The sequence below is a fragment of the Panthera onca genome, chromosome D3 (genome assembly GCF_046562875.1).
Source record: "Panthera onca isolate mPanOnc1 chromosome D3, mPanOnc1 haplotype 2, whole genome shotgun sequence".
Lineage (NCBI taxonomy): Eukaryota > Metazoa > Chordata > Mammalia > Carnivora > Felidae > Panthera > Panthera onca.
Window position 1 is genome coordinate 66,263,949 of NC_138350.1, and position 17,679 is coordinate 66,281,627.

General features: G+C 43.1%; 1 protein-coding gene across 2 annotated transcripts in view; it reads left to right on the top strand.

Moving 5' to 3' along the window:
- Nucleotides 1-868: 868 nt before the first annotated feature.
- Nucleotides 869-17,679, top strand: part of KATNAL2 (katanin catalytic subunit A1 like 2) — a 67,762-nt gene continuing 50,951 nt past the window's right edge. Inside the window, exon 1 of one of the 2 annotated variants that reach the window (XM_060613775.3) lies at nt 869-1,012. In XM_060613775.3, the coding sequence (XP_060469758.2) occupies nt 962-1,012 (51 nt within the window). In that variant the 5' untranslated portion in view covers nt 869-961. The remainder of the gene's footprint in view (nt 1,013-17,679) is intronic. The other variant, XM_060613776.3, reaches the window with a different exon arrangement.

Consider the following 17,679-nt stretch of genomic DNA (forward strand, 5'->3'; position numbering starts at 1 on the left):
CTCTGTCTCTCTTTGTCTCAAAAATAAACATTAAAAAAGCATGAAGTAGATGGGAGAGAGGTGATTCAACTCAACAATCATAAGATTAGAAGGGGTGTGTGTGTGTGTGTGTATGTGTGTGTGTGTGTGTGTGTTTTAGATTGAGGAAATCTGAATATTTTTGTATCCTATGGGCAGAGGATGGAAGAAGAAACCCGAAGATAATGAAGAAGGGATGGTTTAGAATAGGATTAACAGGAAGGGAGACAGAAGGGAAAGATATCGAAGACACAAAGTAGCTAACACAAAGAAGAAAATGAAGCAGAGGAAAATGTCAAGTCCACGTTTGTCCACTTGGAGTGAGCTTAGGTCTGGTGTGGAGGGAGTTGGGGGAGGAAGGAAAGGTTGATGCACACTCTGCATCCCAGAAAGCCTCTGACAGCCAAAGTCCACAGCAGATTCTTCCAGTCTAAAAGGACCACTTGGAGGCATCTCAAAGTAAAGCAGGAAGCTCCTTCCAAACCTTTACCTTAAAAGGGAGGGAGAAGGAGGCCTGGAAAAGATGGATGTTAAAGTGTAGTCTTGGGAACGCAAACATTGGGTCACAAAGAACTCAACAATTGCCGAAATCAAGGACAAGTACTCTCGTACACAAACCTGGTAACTTGCATTTTAGAGACAGAATTAAACCAGCTGAAACAATTTCAAGCCCCGCCCCAAGTCATGTCAATCATCCCCTCTCCATTTCTTGATTGGTCAGTGCAGTGCAAACACTCTGGCTTAAACGGGCTTATTTTAGCATTGATTGGCATGAGAAAGAATCCAATGGTGCCCAGTGATTGGCTGACCTGTCTAGGCTCCGGCCAATCCTGAAAGGGGCGGGCTGGTTAAGCGTCAGGTTCCCCCAAGCAGCTTTCCTTGGAAGTACTGGTCAGCCCAGTGACTGGCCCTTTTCTCCTTTCCGGCCCTAATACAGTAGCCGATGGAGCTTTCTTACCAGACCCTCAAATTCACGCACCAGGCACGGGAAGCGGTAAGGAAAGCATATACAAAAAAGAAAAAAAAGGAACCGTACCAGGAACTCCTCTCCCCTGTTGCTTCAGGCCGATTCGCGTGTCTCTGGTTGCTATGGCGACAGAGTCCCCAGCCGAGTGGCGCAAACGCAGTGAGGGACGGTGGGCCCCACTGGTCAACTCCCGGGGCTGGGCTTGAGGTGGTGATGGGGATAGGATGGATCCGGGACAGGGGCGGGTTTGGGAGTGACTACGGGTTTGATGAAAGGGGCCGCAGTTTGTGATTGAGGAGACGGTTTGGTATTTATTAAACAGGCTGCCTTGATGGGTGAGCGGGTTTGGGGGAGTGGTCAAAATGAAGAGTGTTGAAAAGCAGGACAGCTCTGACCTGCGAGCTGGGACACTGGGTTCTGGTCCTGATTGGCCACTTACCGAGGCCGAGGGATCTTAGGTATTTATTTCCCCCCTCGGGCTTGAGTTACCTTATTTGAAAGTAAAGTAAATGGACTATAATCCTTTTCACACGATTACATGAACTTTACAATACGTACGTGGTTTCTGTTGTATCATCTGGTAAAAGGCCAGCAGTACTTTCCACAACAACGCACATGAATTGAGGACATAATGCCAGGCACTGGGGAGAAAACAATGCTTTGGTGGGGACAGAGGATAAATAAAATTAAGTTAAAAAAAAATACTGATGGGGGTGCCTGCGTGGCTCAGTGGGTTAAGCGTGGGACTCTTGATCTCAGCTCACGCCATGATCTCACTGTTGGTGAGATCTAGCCCTGCTTAAGGCTCTGCACTCTTAGCGCCTGGGATTCTCTCTCTCTTCCTCTGTCTCTGCTCCCCCCGCTCCCCACAGCTAGCTCTCTCTCAAAATAAATAAACTTAAAAAAAAAAAAAACAAAAACAACTTATACCTGGGCCCCACCTCTAGAGATTCTGATTTACTGATTTGGGATGGATTCTGTGCATCGACATTTTTTTTAAGCCCAACAGGTGATTACAGTGTGTAGCCAAGGTTATGAATCTCTGCCCTAGTGTGTCCCACTTTTTAAAAATAATAACAATACAAAAGATGATGTAACCCTCTGTTTGGCCTCACATTCGCCTCTACCTACCAACCTCCATTCCATTCCAGCTTCTGGAAGAGATTGGTGACGCTTGGTGTTGCTACTGCCTCACGTCTGGATTGTGCTCAAGCCCATTTCAATCTAGCCCAAACTACCCACATCAGAGCCTTTTGTGTTGTCTTTTAATAAAGCGGATTCCTGGATCTCACCAAGATTTACTGAATCAGAAATAGTTTGGGATAGGGTCTTGAAAAGTGCCTTATAAACACATACCCAGGTTTAAAAACCACTGCCCTCCAATTAAGCTTCCCACTTCTGCTCAGGTCCCAGCCTCGCACAGGGCTCTGTGGTGACAGCTCGGAGCTTTGGAGCGTGCCTGGGATTCTGTGTCTCTCTCTCTGCCCCTCCCCTGCTTGTGCTCTGTCTCTCGGTCTCTCAAAAATAAATAACCATTAAAAATAAATAAAACCCGTTGCCCTAAATAGTCTCATACATTTTCATGATTTCCAATGCCATCTATATGCCCACAACCCCCTACTACCCAAACTGACTCTAGACTGGATTACTTTGCTGGGCCCAAGCCCACATAGTGTCCTAGAAGATGGAAATACAGAGAGGACAATGAATCAACAGATTACTTGACAAATCTTGTGTCATGTGTCTGCATCTTAATTTGTTCAATATCTGACTTTTTTGCCTTCTCTTCTAAAACCTGTACCTTGGTCTACTTGGGAATGTGAAACCAACATCCACCCAATTGCTCAAATCAGAATTCTCGGAGTATCCTTAGCTCCTTCCTCCTAGTCCCTCCCTTCTGTCCTCTACATAAGACAGCAGCAAACCTTTTGTTCCACTTCTACAATAGGTCTTTAATCATCCCTCTCTCCACGGCTGAGAGCCTGACCCAACCACCATGATTTTTTACCTGAACCACTGCAACAACCTCCTAACTATTCTTCCCATTGGTTTTTGCCTCCCTCTAGTCCATTCTTCATCCAGTGATCTTCCTAAAATCGTGTCACTCCCTGGCTGGGGTCCTTTTATTGGCTTTTCATTACCCTTGGGATAAAACCCCCAAACTTTGACATAACCTACAGAGTACTGCAATGATGCGGCCCAACTTCCACATCCAGCCTCTTCCTCACCACTTTCCACTTTGCCTCCCACAGCTCCTTTGATCTGTGGCACGTTCTCTTTGATCTGACATGTCTCTGAACTCCATATACTCTGTACCATACAAGTTAGTATTTAATTGTGATTAACTTGTTCCTATCTGTTTCCTGCCTGTAACGAGGCCTCTCCAACAGAATTCATGTAACCTGAAGGCACACCCAGTTTTATTTTTTCGTTTTATTCCCTAGGTGGTGCTGAGAGACATATTTAGGTATGCCCATTGGTGTCTCGATTTTGCAGGGGGTGCAAGTGCAAGGAGTTGTGATTAGTTGTGTCTGCAGAAGGAATAAGGTGGAGGTGGGTGCGGCGATCTGGTGAACTGGATATAAAAAGGACTGTGTGTCCACAAGGAATTTTGATCATCTACATCATCTACTATATTAGGACTTCCAGAATACATGCTTTTTATCTGGCTGATTTTTATTGTTGTTTCAAATATATATATGTATGTATACATATGTATATATATATTTATACGTATATATGTTGTTCTGAGGTCTTCGATTTCTCCAAGAAGAAATCCTCTACACTTTCCTACAGGAATGAGGGCAAAATAAGCATGATTGCCATTGTTGTAGGAGTTAAGCAGGGAAAGGCAGCTATGTGGAAGGTGGGGGTTTCTCCTCACTTAATTACTTATTACTTATACTTAATTACTCCTTCCTTAATTACATAATTGGGTACTGGAGCACCTGGGTGGCTCAGTCAACTAAGTGTCCAACTCTTCTTGATCTGGGCTCAGGCCTTGATCTCAGGGTTGTGAGTTCAAACCCTGCTTTGGGCTCTGCACTGGGCATGAAGCCTACTTTAAAAAAATATATGTAATTGAATACTTAATTACTCTTTCCTTCCCAAAGTTTATCCGGCTGTGTTTCTCCTCAGGATAAATGTCCAATCTTTAGCCAGGGGAGGGGAGGGATTGTCACCTGACTGGGGTGAGGGAGGGAATCTCTTATACTGTGTTCAGCCTGCTCCTCATTACTTCTGTCCTTAGAGGTGCCTGGTGACTCCAGAAGTAGCCAGTGCCATGAGTTCCTGTAATTGTCTAGGGCTCTGTCATACTTATGTGCTTCTTGTTCACTACTTTCCCTACAGGTGTTGGTTTTCTTTGATTTTGGTTGTCTTTGCTTTTGTCTTTTTTTGCTCTTTTTAAAAAATGTTTATTTGTTTATTTGATGGCGGGGGAGGGCAGAGAGAGAGAGGAGAGGGAGAATCCCAAGCAGGCTCCATGCTGTCAGCACAGAGCCCAACATGGGGCTTGATCTCATGAACCGTGAGATCATGGTCTGAGGCAAAATCTAGTCGGATGCTCAACCGACTGAGTCACCCAGGCGCCCCTCTTTGCTCTCTTAAGTCAGCAGGCATTTATCTATTTGCTTTCCATATGTCAAATTTTTTTATTTTTTATTTTTTAAATAAATTTATTGTCAAATTGGCTTCCATACAACACCCAGTGCTCATCCCAACAAGTGCCCTCCTCAATGCCCATCACCCACTTTCCCTCTCCCCCACCCCTATCAACCCTCAGTTTGTTCTCTGTATTTAAGAGTCTCTTATGGTTTGCCTCCCTCCTCTCTGTTTGTAACTTTTTTTTCCCCTTCCCTTCCCCCATGGTCTTCTGTTAAGTTTCTCAAGACCCACCAATGAGTGAAAACATATGGCATCTGTCTTTCTCTGACTTATTTCATTTAGCATAATACCCTCCTGTTCCATCCACGTTGCTGCAAATGGCAGGATTTCATTCTTTCTCATTGCCAAGTAGTATTCCATTGTATATATAAAACACATCTTCTTTATCCATTCATCCATTGATGGACATTTAGGCTCTTTCCATAATTTGGCTATAGTTGAAAGCGCTGCTATAAACATTGGGGTACATGTGCCCCTATGCATCAGCACTCCTGTATCCATATGTCAATTTTGTGGTCATAACTGCTTGCTGTCACTCTTCTAGGGTCTTTGTCCTTTTCCTTTTCACTCATTTCTGCTCTAATCTTTATTATTTCCCTCCTTCTACTGGCTTTTTGGACTTTGTTCTTCCAGATCCTTTAGATGTAAGGTTAGGTTGTTTATTTGAGATTGCGAGATTTTTCTTGCTTTTGAGGTAGGCCTGTATTGTTATAAACTTCACTCTTAGGACAGCTTTTGCTGCATCTCGCGGATTTTGGACCATTGTGTTTTCATTTTCATTTGTCTCCATGTCTTTTTTTGATTTCTTCTTTGGTTTCTTGGTTGACCCATTCATTGTTTAGTAACATGTTATTTAGCCTCCGTGTATTTGTATTCTTTGCAGATTTTTTCTTGTGATTGATATCTAGTTCCATAGTGTTGTAGTTGGAAAAGATGCATGATGTGATTTCGATCTTTTTTAATTTACTGAGATTTGTGGCCTACCGTGTGATCTATCCTGGAGAATGTTCCATGTGCACTTGAAAAGAATGTGTATTCCGCTGTTTTGGGATGGAATGTTCTGTATTTATCAGGTCCACCTGGTCTAATGTGTGGTTCAGAGCCACTGTTTTCTTGTTCATTTTCTCTCTGGATGATCAATCCATTGATTTAAGTGGGGTGTTAAAGTCCTCTATTATTACTGTATCACTGTCAATTTCTTCCTTTATGTCTGTTAATAGTTGCTTTATGTATTTGGGTGCTCCCATGGTGGGTGGAGTCTTTGTTCTTGACGGATCATTGTGTTTTTATTTCTTTATCATAGTTTTAATGTGGTTTTGGGAGGAATAAAAGATAAATGGTCTCTAGAGCATTTTTTATTTTACAGATATTTATTGAATACCTACTGAGTACAATGAATCACAGTAGTTGCTTTTGCAGGGGTTCAGAGGAGTGAATATATAAAATCAACTAATATATGATTCATATCTAAAAGATAACTTAGGGGTGTCTGGGTGGCACAGTTGGTTAAACGTTGGACTCTTGATCTCAGCGTAAGTCATGATCTCACAGTTTGTGAGTCTGAGCCCCACATCAGGCTCTGTACTGATGGTAGAGCTTGCTTAGGATTCTGTCTCTCCTTCTCTCTGCCCCTCCCCTACTCATGCATGCTCGCTCTCTCTCTCTCTCTCAAAATAAATAATAAAAATAAACTTTAAAAATTTTTAAAAATAAAGAAAAGATAACTTAATTTTTTTGTTGGTTTCAAGTTAGGCATTTGTCATACATATACTTACGTATTCAAATTTGGTTTTAAATACGGTTATTTCTTTGGAAATGGTAGGAGCTGATGGCTGAGCATAAGAGAGTTAGACATTTTTGAATTCATATCCTGGTTTTTACTTAACACTGAGGTAAATACTTAGTAAACACTTAGCGCCCAACATGTATCAAACATGGTACTGAGATATCCATAAATGGGAGTATTGACTGTTGATTACCCTTAGAACATGACTCTTCTCTTGGTTTGCATGATACTACTACTTGGTTTTCAGTCTCCTAGCGTTCTACTTTCCTTCTTGGCTTCCTCGATGAGCTTCTCTTTCTCTGCCCCTTAAAGTCTTGTGCTTTAGGATCTGAACTTGCCTTTCCTGGTCAGCCTGCTTCTCAGACTTGATGCCTCCTTGATGCAGTAAGCAGACATCACCACACCTCCTTTTTCCCTGGAAATCATAATTGAATTCTTCCTTGTTGACCCCTTTCTCCCACCCCAGGAGACAATAAGCTCCTTAAGGGCGAGGACTCTGGCAAGTTTCTTTCCTGACAAGCACACTGGTCATGCCTTTTCAGCGCTTCTCAGTCCTTAACATACACACTAAACACTGAGATGTTTTGAAAATGCTGCTTCGATCCAGTAGTTCTGGGGTGGGGTGTATGTCGTGAGCTCTCGTGTAATACTCTTACTGCTGGTGATCTTTGGGTAGCAAAGATCTGGGAATGGAGAATTTGCTCCGATTCCATTTTAAACATAGTGTTTAATTGAAATAAGACTGTTTCCAATCTGTATGCCCCTGCCACTTTCTTCTTTCCGACTTGAATTTAAAGTCCTCTAAAATGTGCTAAGGGCAAGGCACCTCCAAGGAGCAATTGCTTCAGTGTTTTTAATTTGACCACACGTTCAAAACAAATAAACAGTAATTGGTATCAGTGCACAAGAATGCTTTTGGAAAGCCATAATTGATCCACACATTCATGTGTGACACAAAATAATCCTGAAGCAAAGTTAATTTTATTTATTCTCATGTGTCATCATATGTACTTTTCAAAAGTTGTGACTTTGCGTCTGTGAGCCTTTATATTAAAATATCTACTCTAAGTGTTAGCTAATTAATGAGGTGGTTGACTAGGTTTGCAAATGAGTGTTGTTAAATGCCTTAGCTTTTATTAATTGCATGGGCCCCTAAAAAAAAAGAAGAGTAATTGAAAATTTAATTACATCAATGTTTTTCTTCAAAGAACTGAGGCGTATTAAACTTTAAATGTTTAAACATTTAAGCATCTATTGAAATACCAATAGCTATAAACAATGTGCAGTTCTAAATACTAATTAAACAAACTCTAAATCACCATAAAGCTAAGCTGAATTTTAAGTAACTTTTATGTTTTAAGTGCTCTTCTCTGCTCTTACATAAGGAAGATTAACCACTTCACTGCTGACCACTGCTGCAGCCTTGTGGGTATCCTGTAAAATGTGGTGGCTGCCATGGAACCACATTCTTTCTGAACTTGGGCCAACAAAGGGAGACTAATCAGACAACCTGGAACACTTTGCTGATGTCAGATGGCTACTCTTGGACACTTGTTTTTGTGTTTTATTTCTTTTTTTAACCACTAAAAGAGAACATGAGAGTATACAGATATGAATTTGTATATTTGATGTCTTGGGTTAAAAACACCCTTTCCTTTGGAAAAAATAACATTTATCAGGTTTTATTTTTAAATGTAAAAAGTATATATCTCACCACCCAGAAAAAGCTTGTAGGCATTAAAACAATTGATATAGCCTTCTGCTTTCCACTGTGATAGCCTTCCTGCTGTACAAAGCTAGAAAACTGGCCTGCAGTTTATTTGTATTATAGATGAATAATCTGTTTTCAGACAGTGAACAATGTGCTCATGAGTAAAGGCCTTCCGCTTGAAAGAAGTAACTGGGTTCTGGCCCACACGGGAGTATCTATGCAGAGCACAGATGAGACAGAAAGGAGTTTGGGGAGAAAGGGGACCAGAGAGGAGGGTCTATGCAAACAAGTTGCTCCATATTTCTGAGTTTGGGGCTGAATACTAAGCTGTGCATCCATCAGGTAAAAATGTACAAAGCTGGGGGGAAACCAATTACCAGGGAACGATAAACTGAACACCTACCTACCGGTGCTCATAGAACCTCCTTATAGCATTGAAAGCCATCTTAATGTCAACCAGCCTGAGTGGAGAAATGTTGTGGACCAGCAGAGCACTTAGCTGAGATTCCGGGATTCTGTGCTAAACCAGCCCTAGAGCAAGGCTACTTTAGATATATCTTTCCTAACAAAGCTTAAATACAAGACATGATAAGATCAGACTTACCTGTAAGTAACTGAACTATCTGCCAAAATAAAACTCAACACACTTAAAAGAAGACAATAAAATCCAGATATTCGCAAAGACTGACATCCAATAAAAAACTACTAGCAGTCATAAGAAACAGAAAAATGTAATAAAACCGGGACAAGCATCAGTTAACAGAAATGGGTTTAGAAATAGTAGAGAAGACAGCATTAGCAGACAAGGACTTTGGGGACCTCAGGAAAACATAAAGAGGAAAAAACCAGAAGATACAAAAAGAATAAAACACAACTTACAGAGTTGAAAAAGATGGTAATTTTAATCTAAAAGACTCACTGGAAACTATCTAAACCACAGCACATAGAAAAAGTCTGAAGAAAAAAATGGACAAAGCCTCAGTGACCTGAAGGACAATGTCAAGTAGTCTAACATATGTGCAGTTCATAGCCCAGATTGGAGATGAAGACGAGGAAAAAATATGAAGAAACCATGGCCAAAATTTCCCCATAAACCCAAGAAACTCAAAAACTTGCAGGCAGGATACACATTTGTTGACTGTGACAAAGCCATCTGCTACATCATAAGCTGCCCTCGGAGACACCCATGTGGCAAGGAACTGAAGGAAGCTTCCAGCCACTAGCCGACAAGAAACTGAAGCTCAGAGTCCTACAACTCATAAGGGACTGTATTCTGCCAACAGCCATAGGGGCAGAAGGAACACATTTGGGTGACAGAAATGTTCTACATCTGGGTTGGAGTTTTGATTACAGATGTGCACACATTCATGGGACTGGACACTTGAGATGGATGCATTGTACTATATTTAAAGGATACCTTAATAAAGTTGCTTTCAAAAATGGTATAAAAATGCAGGGGTGCCCAGTGGCTCAATTAGTTGAGCATCTGACTCTTGACTGCAGCTTAGGTCATGATTCCAGAGTTGTGGGATCAAGCCCCATGTCAAGCTCTGCACTGAGTATGGATCCTGTTAAAGATTCTCTCTCTCTCTCTCTCTCTCCCCCTTTACTCCCTCCCCGACTCGGACTCTGTCTATCTCTCTCTCAAAAAAATACATAAATAAAGGGGTGCCTGGTTAGTTAAGTGGCCAACTTTGGCTCAGGTCATGATCTCACAGTTTGTGAGTTTGAGCCCCACGTCAGGCTCTGTGCTGGGAGCCTGGAGCCTGCCTCAGATTCTGTGTCTCCCTGTCTCTCTGCTCCTCCCCTGCTTTCGCTCTGTCTCTGTCTCTCAAAACTGAATAAACGTTACAAAATTTTTTTAAAAATTAAAAATGGTATAAAAATTCAAACAGTATTTAACCGAAAGGTATATAATGAAAAGTAAATGCCTTCTTCCCTACTCTCTACCCCCCTGCCCACTTCTGGTTTCTCACCCTGTAAGAAACTATCATCTATAGTTTCTTATATATCTATTTAGAAATATATTTATATGTCATACTGCATATATATTTATATCTTTTTCTTTTCACAGAAGAGATTATTTTCTTCATTCTGTATTTCCCCCTTACTTTATTACATATCTTGGAAGTCTTTCCACAAATATTTATGGAGAACCTGAATGAGATATGTTAAGTTCTGGGGATATAGTGGTGAAAAAAAAGACACTTCCTCTACCTTCATGGTGATTATATTTTAGTAGGGAAGGCAGCTAACTGGTAAACATAGGACCCCCAGGAAAGGAATTGCTGAAACATAGACCAGCCATACGTCCAACTTCCGTAGGTAATGCCAGACAACTTCCCACAGTGGTTATATCAGTTTATATTGCCCTTGCAGCGCATGAGAATTCCCATTGGTCCACACCCTTATCAATATGTGGTATTACCAATTATTTTTCCTTTATGTGTCCTTGATTACAAATGAGGTCAAGTACCTTTTGTTTATTAGCTATTTGGAGATGTCATTTTGCAAAGCACCTATTTTTCTTGTCCATTTTTCTATTGGGTTACTTTGTCTTTTTAATTGATTCTTTCGGGGAATTCACTATGTATTTGTATTAATATTCTTCCAAATGTTGATATTTTCAACATACCAAAATGTTCTCTTTTATGAACACAAATGCATATTTTAATAAAAGTCACTTTATTTATTTATTAAGTTTATTTATTTCTTTTGAGAAAGAGAGAGAGAGAGTGCTAGCAGGTTAGAGGCAGAGAGAAAAGGAGAGAGAGAGAATTCCAAGCAGGCTCCGCACTGTCAGGGTAGAGCCCAACACGGGGCTGGAACTCACGAACCGCGAGATCATGGCTTGAGCCGAAACCAAGAGCCGGTAGCTTAACTGACTGAGCTACCCAGGCGCTCCATAAAAATCACTTTATTAATGTTTTCTTCTACAGTTAATGTTTTTTTTTGTACCCTTAGAAAATCTTTTCCCTATTCCAAAATCATGAAAATATTCTTTTATATTATCTTCTAAAAATCATATTGTGCTCACATTTAGATCTGTAATCCATGTGAAACTGATTTGTGCACACACACACACACACACACACGTCTGTGTATAAGGAAGGAGGTAGGACATACAATTTTTCCAAAAGCATTTACTGAAAAGATGTCCTTTCCAACACTGTTCTTCATCCATGTATATGCAGAATTGTTTCTGGGCCCTCAAGTCTGTTCCACTGGTCTAGTTGTCTATTTCCTGGGCTAATACCACACTGTCTTAATACCTATAGTTGCATAATCTCCATATCTATTAAATCAAATACTTCTACTGTTTTTTTTTAATTAAATGGTTACTATTATTCACAAGACATATTTATATATTTTAGAATCAACTTGTCAAACTCCACAAAGATTGCTGGACTTTGATTGGGATGGAATTGAATCTGAAGATAAACGTGAGGAGAATTGACAATTTAAAAATAATGAGCCTTCTGGTCAATGCCTATCTTTTTTCTGACAACGTTCGCAATTTTTTTTCAGGAGCAATATAGGGTTTTCCGCGTATTTGGTCCATCTTTTGTTAGATACGCTTTTAGTTTCTTGATACTATTGTAAGTGGTCACTGCAAATGGCTTCTTGTTTTTTTAAACTTCATTTTATGTTTATTATTGGTATGTAGAAACGTAATTGATTTTTGTATGTTGATTTTATTTGAGCAACATTGCTAAATTCATTCATTCATTCTAAGAATTGTTTGTGGATTCTTTTGACTTCTTTATTTACACAATCATATTATCCATGAATAAAGACAGAATTAATTCTTTTCACATTCTTACGCCATTTGGTTTTCTTGCCTAAACTTCCTGGTTTAGACCTCTATTATAATGTTGACTAGAAGTGGGGATAGGAGGCATTATTGTACCTGAGGGGGGAGACACTAGCAATCCAGGAACATCTTAATCCAATTTCGGGGACTGAGATTTTTCTGAGCCACATAGACAATGGGAAACGGAGCTTGGGCAGCTTAACTTCTCCTTTGTCCTTAGCCCTGAGTCCTAGGACTGAGTCCTCCTTTATATTTTTTACCAGTGTCCCCTATTATGCTGTGTCCTAGATTCCAACTTTTGCACCTATAGCACCTTGAGGTTGTCAAACATACTACTCAGCATCTTAGTATCTTACAGGCAGGCAAACGTACTTGGGAAAAAGTGGCTTAAATGTCTTGGTTATGTCTGTGGATTAATGAATACACGTACATACGCAGGTAGATCTACAGGGTAATAAAATCCTATAAGTGAAGTTGTTATGTCCAAGAGTTTTTATATGTGTATATTTGGCATAGGTGCATCTGTAGAATAAAGTTCTTGTGGAACTCAATGAAAACCATCCAAATGACAGCATTTTTTAACCATCCCCATTGAGCTTGCTGTAGCAAAGGAGTCGGGTACGTCCCTTGCATGTCTTTGGCAGAGAATCAAAGGCAGGCAAGGGAGTGGGAAAGCGTTGCAGTGAAAAAAAGGAAGGCTTCAGGTATTTTCTGATTGGAGGTTGTTGACTTGGGGAAAGCTGGAGGCAGGCTACCCAGAAGCAGGGTACCTTATGTACCTGATTTGGACAGCATATTTGGCTTTCTCTGCTCTGTCCTGATTTGGAAGCTGGGGGCAAAAATTGTGAGGCTGTCAGTTGTTGACCGAATCCTGACCGTTCTGGGCCAATTGCTACAAGAGGCTGTGATTTAGTTTCCTGGACTGCTTGCCGTGGAGGCTGTGGTTCGGTGTTCTGGGTTGGTTGCCGCAGAGGTTGTGGTTTGGCTTCCTGAGCTTATGTGGGTCTGACCATTACCCATTTATATATTCAGTCTCTTATTCTAAAAGTGATGTTTCTGTACCAAAGAATGTATGCTTTCAGCATTTTGCCTATTAACTCCAACAAACGTTGTATCAATTTACACGTCTACTAATAATGCATGATAATTTGTTCTAACACAGCAGGCTGTTCTTTTGAACTTGACTCATCTAATAGGTAAAATTTTGTATCACATTATGTTTTTCATTTGCATTTTTGTAAGATTGAGCATCTCTTCATAAAATTAAGAGTCATTTGTGTTTCCTTTCCAGTGAACCATCTTTTCCTATGTTTTGCTCATTTTTATAGCAAATTGTGGTCTTTTTTTCCCGCTGATTTGTGAGAGCTTATTATATATAAAGGAGGTTGGCCTTTGAATGTTTAAAAAAAAATGTAAATCTTTCCCAGATTGCTGTCTTTTGACCTTGTTTTTGATTTCTAAAATTTTTATGTAGTTAAATTTATCAGTCTTTTTAATTAATGGTTTCTGGGTTTGTGTCCAAGAAAGCCTTATTTACTCTGAGATTAAAAAAAAATAATCCCATGCCAAGTAGTTTTATGTATGTATGTATGAACAATCTGAGAATACTACTTATTAAAACAATGTCTTATTGTTTACAGAGGGGCTACTTGACAAAACTCTAATTGATCTTAAAATCCTCAGTAAAGGGGCGCCTGGGTGGCTCAGTCGGTTGAGTGTCTGGCTTCGGCTCAAGTCATGATGTCACAGTTTGTGGGTTCGAGCCCCGCATCGGGCTCTGTGCTGACAGCTCAGAGCCTGGAGCCTGCTTCGAATTCTGTGTCTCCCTCTCTCTCTGCTCCTCCCCCACTCATGCTCTGTCTCTCTCTCCGTCAAAAATAAACAAAAACATTTAAAAAAAAACTTTTTTTTTTTTTTTAAATCCTCAGTAAAACTGAGGCTTCACGTCTTGGGAATTCTGGAGTATTCTCCAGGCGGGGAGGCAGTGGCTGTGGCACATAGGTTCTCAGGTACAACCTTTGCAAACTACAGGAGTGAGAGTCCCGAAGTTTCCGCAAAGCAAGAGCCTCTGGTCTCCCGGGGAAGTGCCATCTCAGAACCCCCGCTGCCCTTGTCTCCCCCACCCCAAATTCCGTGTCCAAGGCAAGTCTCAGCTTATGTGGGGAGAATGTGTTCTTGAAGTCTAACACTGGCTTGGCCGTCATCTGGGCACTTTTCCTGGCGGGTTTCCACGGCCCAGTGGGCACTGCGGGAGCTCGGGCGGTCGCAGGCCGTCTTCTCTGAGAAGAGGTTAAAGCTGTCCCTCCGTCACCGCCGCCGAGGGCATGGTGTGGTGCTAGCTTGATCAGCGGCTCCTCCGTGCAAACGTCTCCCGGCTCCTTAGAACATCAGTAGGGCGCTGGGCCACCGGCTTGAAAAGGACCAGCCTTGCTGGTCAGCCCTAGGGCTTATTGGCCCGTGCAGACCCCACGTTCATTGTCAGCCCCCACAGCCACAACCCTCGGGCCTCCTGAAGCTGCATGAACATCGCCCACCACGCCTCATGCTCTTCTGGATCTTCTCATTGGTGTCAATGAGTTTTCCATAATTTATCGATTTCTTCAACTAGCACACGACTGTATTTCTGTATGCCATATAGCTGATAGGCATAAAATCTCCAAAATGGGTTCAGGAACGGAATGCGTGGCTCCTCCCACTTCAAAGATCCATGTTGTTTTTAAGTATCCGGATGCACTGGTTGCACCAGGTCATCATTTCGTGGAGCTGGGCACACTTGGGACCACAAAACACCTGCATCTTTGAATTCATTCTGCGTCCGGTAAATCCAGCTTCTTCCTCTTCCTGGGGTGAAGACAGCGCTTCTTGCTTTGGTGGGAAGGAGCACATCAATGCAAAGACACGAGAGGCCGGTAACGGGCCTGTGCCCTGGGTAATGGGAGGTCTGTCAACACTGGTAGTGAGTCAGCAGGGACCTCTTTCAGCCTGGCCCGATGGGCTCCAGACGGCTGTGCCTTCCCTGACTTGTTTTGTTCACCTGAGGTCATTTCTGAACCGAGTCCAAGTTTTCACTAGTGCTTTTAGGGTCATTCTGAAGTCCTTTTTCTCAGAATGCAGTAGCTGAAGTTTTCAGTCTCCCCCTACCCCCACCCCCACCCCAGGGGCGGTCATAGTTGAAGCAGGACTCAAAAGACACAGTGGGTGGCTGCAATTCATCATCCAGATCTGCCTCCTCAACTTCAGGGAGGGAGCCCATTGGCTTTCTATCCAAATTAAAAGTTTTTATTTTCCCTTCCTGAATCCTTGGGTTGTTAGAACCTTCTCTTTCGCCTTGGGCAACAGGCCTCCTGCCCACTTTCCAAGTCTAAGCTGTCTAGACTTTGCTTGTTTTTGTCTGATTTGGTTTTCTCTGAGCCTTGCGCTCTTGCATCTTAAGGCGGTGCAGTCTGAAGCAACCACGATGGAGTGAACACTCGTGAAGGCCGTGGCCCTCTTTCCTTCTTTCTGGACAGCCCTACAGAGGGCGTTTCTTCTTTGTGTTGTCTTGGGAGAGAGGCCTTGGGCTTTCCTCCCTGGAGGAGGCCTGGCGTGATTTCTGGCCGAGCAAAGCAGAGGACTTCTCATGTCCTTTGGCACCCACCAGGACTTTGTCCCTTTGGGAAGACCGGTGCCCCTTGCTTTGACTCACAGCCCCTTTCCCTTGGGGCCACCCAGGTGGCATTCTTGGCTGTGTCCCCGTCTGTCCTGAGAGGCACCAGAGTGGCCTGGAGAAGGCCACTGCAGCATGGGCCTCCGACAGGGATCTGTGCTGGGTCCGGACAACTGCTGAGGACCCGCAGACAGCGGACGGGACAGCGCATAACCAGAAGATTCCTGTTCTCAGGGCTAAATTGGAGCAACGCTGTGGCTCTTCCCATCTCCTCTCACGACTGTGGGACACCGGGTGGGGCCTCTGGAGCTCGGAGGCTTTTCTGTGGTTTTTCTGTCTGTGCTCAGGGCCGTCTGATCGGCCGCCGGAGGCTTTTGCAGGGTTGTGGCCGGTCTCCCTCGGTTCCGGCCTCCTAAGGAGCGGTTCCAGGACGCTTTGGGGAATCCTCTTCTCCAAAGCAGGCTCAGTGTTTGATCCATGGGAGCCAGCCTCTGCCCCTGGGCCACGTCCCTGGCCAGGCCGCCGGATTGCTGGTATTTGTGCAGGCGACTGACTGTCCCACCACCCTGGTCTCGGCGAGCACAGCTACTGAGTGGAGCCAGGCAGAGTCCCTTCAAATCTTGTTGCAGCTTCTTCGGGTCAGGGCCCGTGGCTGGCTCGCCTGCAGCTCCTGCACCACGGGGTGCCCCGACCTCTCTGCCCTTGCTCGGGCAGGGCTCGTGTGCCACCTCTGGCCCCATGCGGACCTGGCCCGGACCAGCGTGCCCTGGAGAGCTGGGCCTGCAGCCTGGGCGTGCCCGGCAGCCCGGCTTCTGGTCCTCGGGGTGCGGAGCCAGCGCAGTGGCCAGCCCAGCCCCGGACCCTGACCCTGGCCCTAGAAAGACCCACCCACGCTGTCTGTGTGGGCTGTGGACCTTTACCCCCAGGAAATTGACTCCTGTAGGGGGGTCCCTGGCCCCCTGCCCGGCTCTGGTCTGGTCCCTAGTGCCCTGCGCCTGCTGTTGACGACCTTTTCTAACCTCAGCTTAACCCAACAAAACGGGTAATACTTCCCCCATTTTATGAATGAGAGTACTGAGGTTTAGACAGATCAAATTAACTTGCATGTGGTCACATAATGGAAAGAGGTGAAGCTGGAACCTGAATCAAAGTAGTTTAGGTCCTGGGTGAACACACACCTCTGAGTAGGTGGAGGAATTGAAGCCTAGAGAGAGAAGGGGAATAGTTCAAAGTCACACAGTTTAGCCCCGTGAGGGCGGTAATAGTTCCTACATCTGGCTTGTCCCCAAAGTGGTGTAGGACACAGGCATCGAATACATTCTTGAATGAATGAATAGCCATTTGCTCTGACCACCTGAACATCAGCAGTGAAGCCCGAGTCAGATGAGCCTAAGCCCGACTCCCCCTAATTATCCTTGAGGGCACTTACCCTTATCTTAGAAGGACTACATTTTATTTAGTTTTTATTTATTTTTATTTATTTATTTGAGAGAGAGAGTGCAGGGGACAGGGGCAAAGGGAGGGAGAGAGAGAGAGAGAGAGAGAGAGAGAGAGAGAGAGAGAGAGAGAGAGAACGTAAGCAGGCTCCATGCTTAGTGCCAAATCCTGATGTGAGTCTCCATCCCAGAACCCTGGGCTCATGACCTGAGCTGATATCAAGAGTCCAACACTTAAGAAACTGAGCCATTGAGGTGCCCCTGCACTTTATTATTACTACTATTACAACTAAAACTAATCACTTAATAGTCTTAACTTAAAATGGCAGCATTGATTATAGCTCCTTTGATTGGATTGGATCCAATTAGATCCTAGTCAGATCTCCAGGAATGCATCTGGCCAGACCCCTTGCCCAAATCAGGAAAGCTCGCTGGTTGCATTTCCTTTATCTTTTTATATTTAAGGTTTTTAATCACTTGAACAATGCTATGGGTATATGTTTTAAGTATTATTCAACTTTTCCTTCACTTTCCAGTTGTCTCAACATTATAAATAGTAGTTTATTTGTAGTCTAGATTTTCCCCATCATTTTAGGTTTAAAGATACCCCAAGTCTTAGAATTTATTAGATTTAA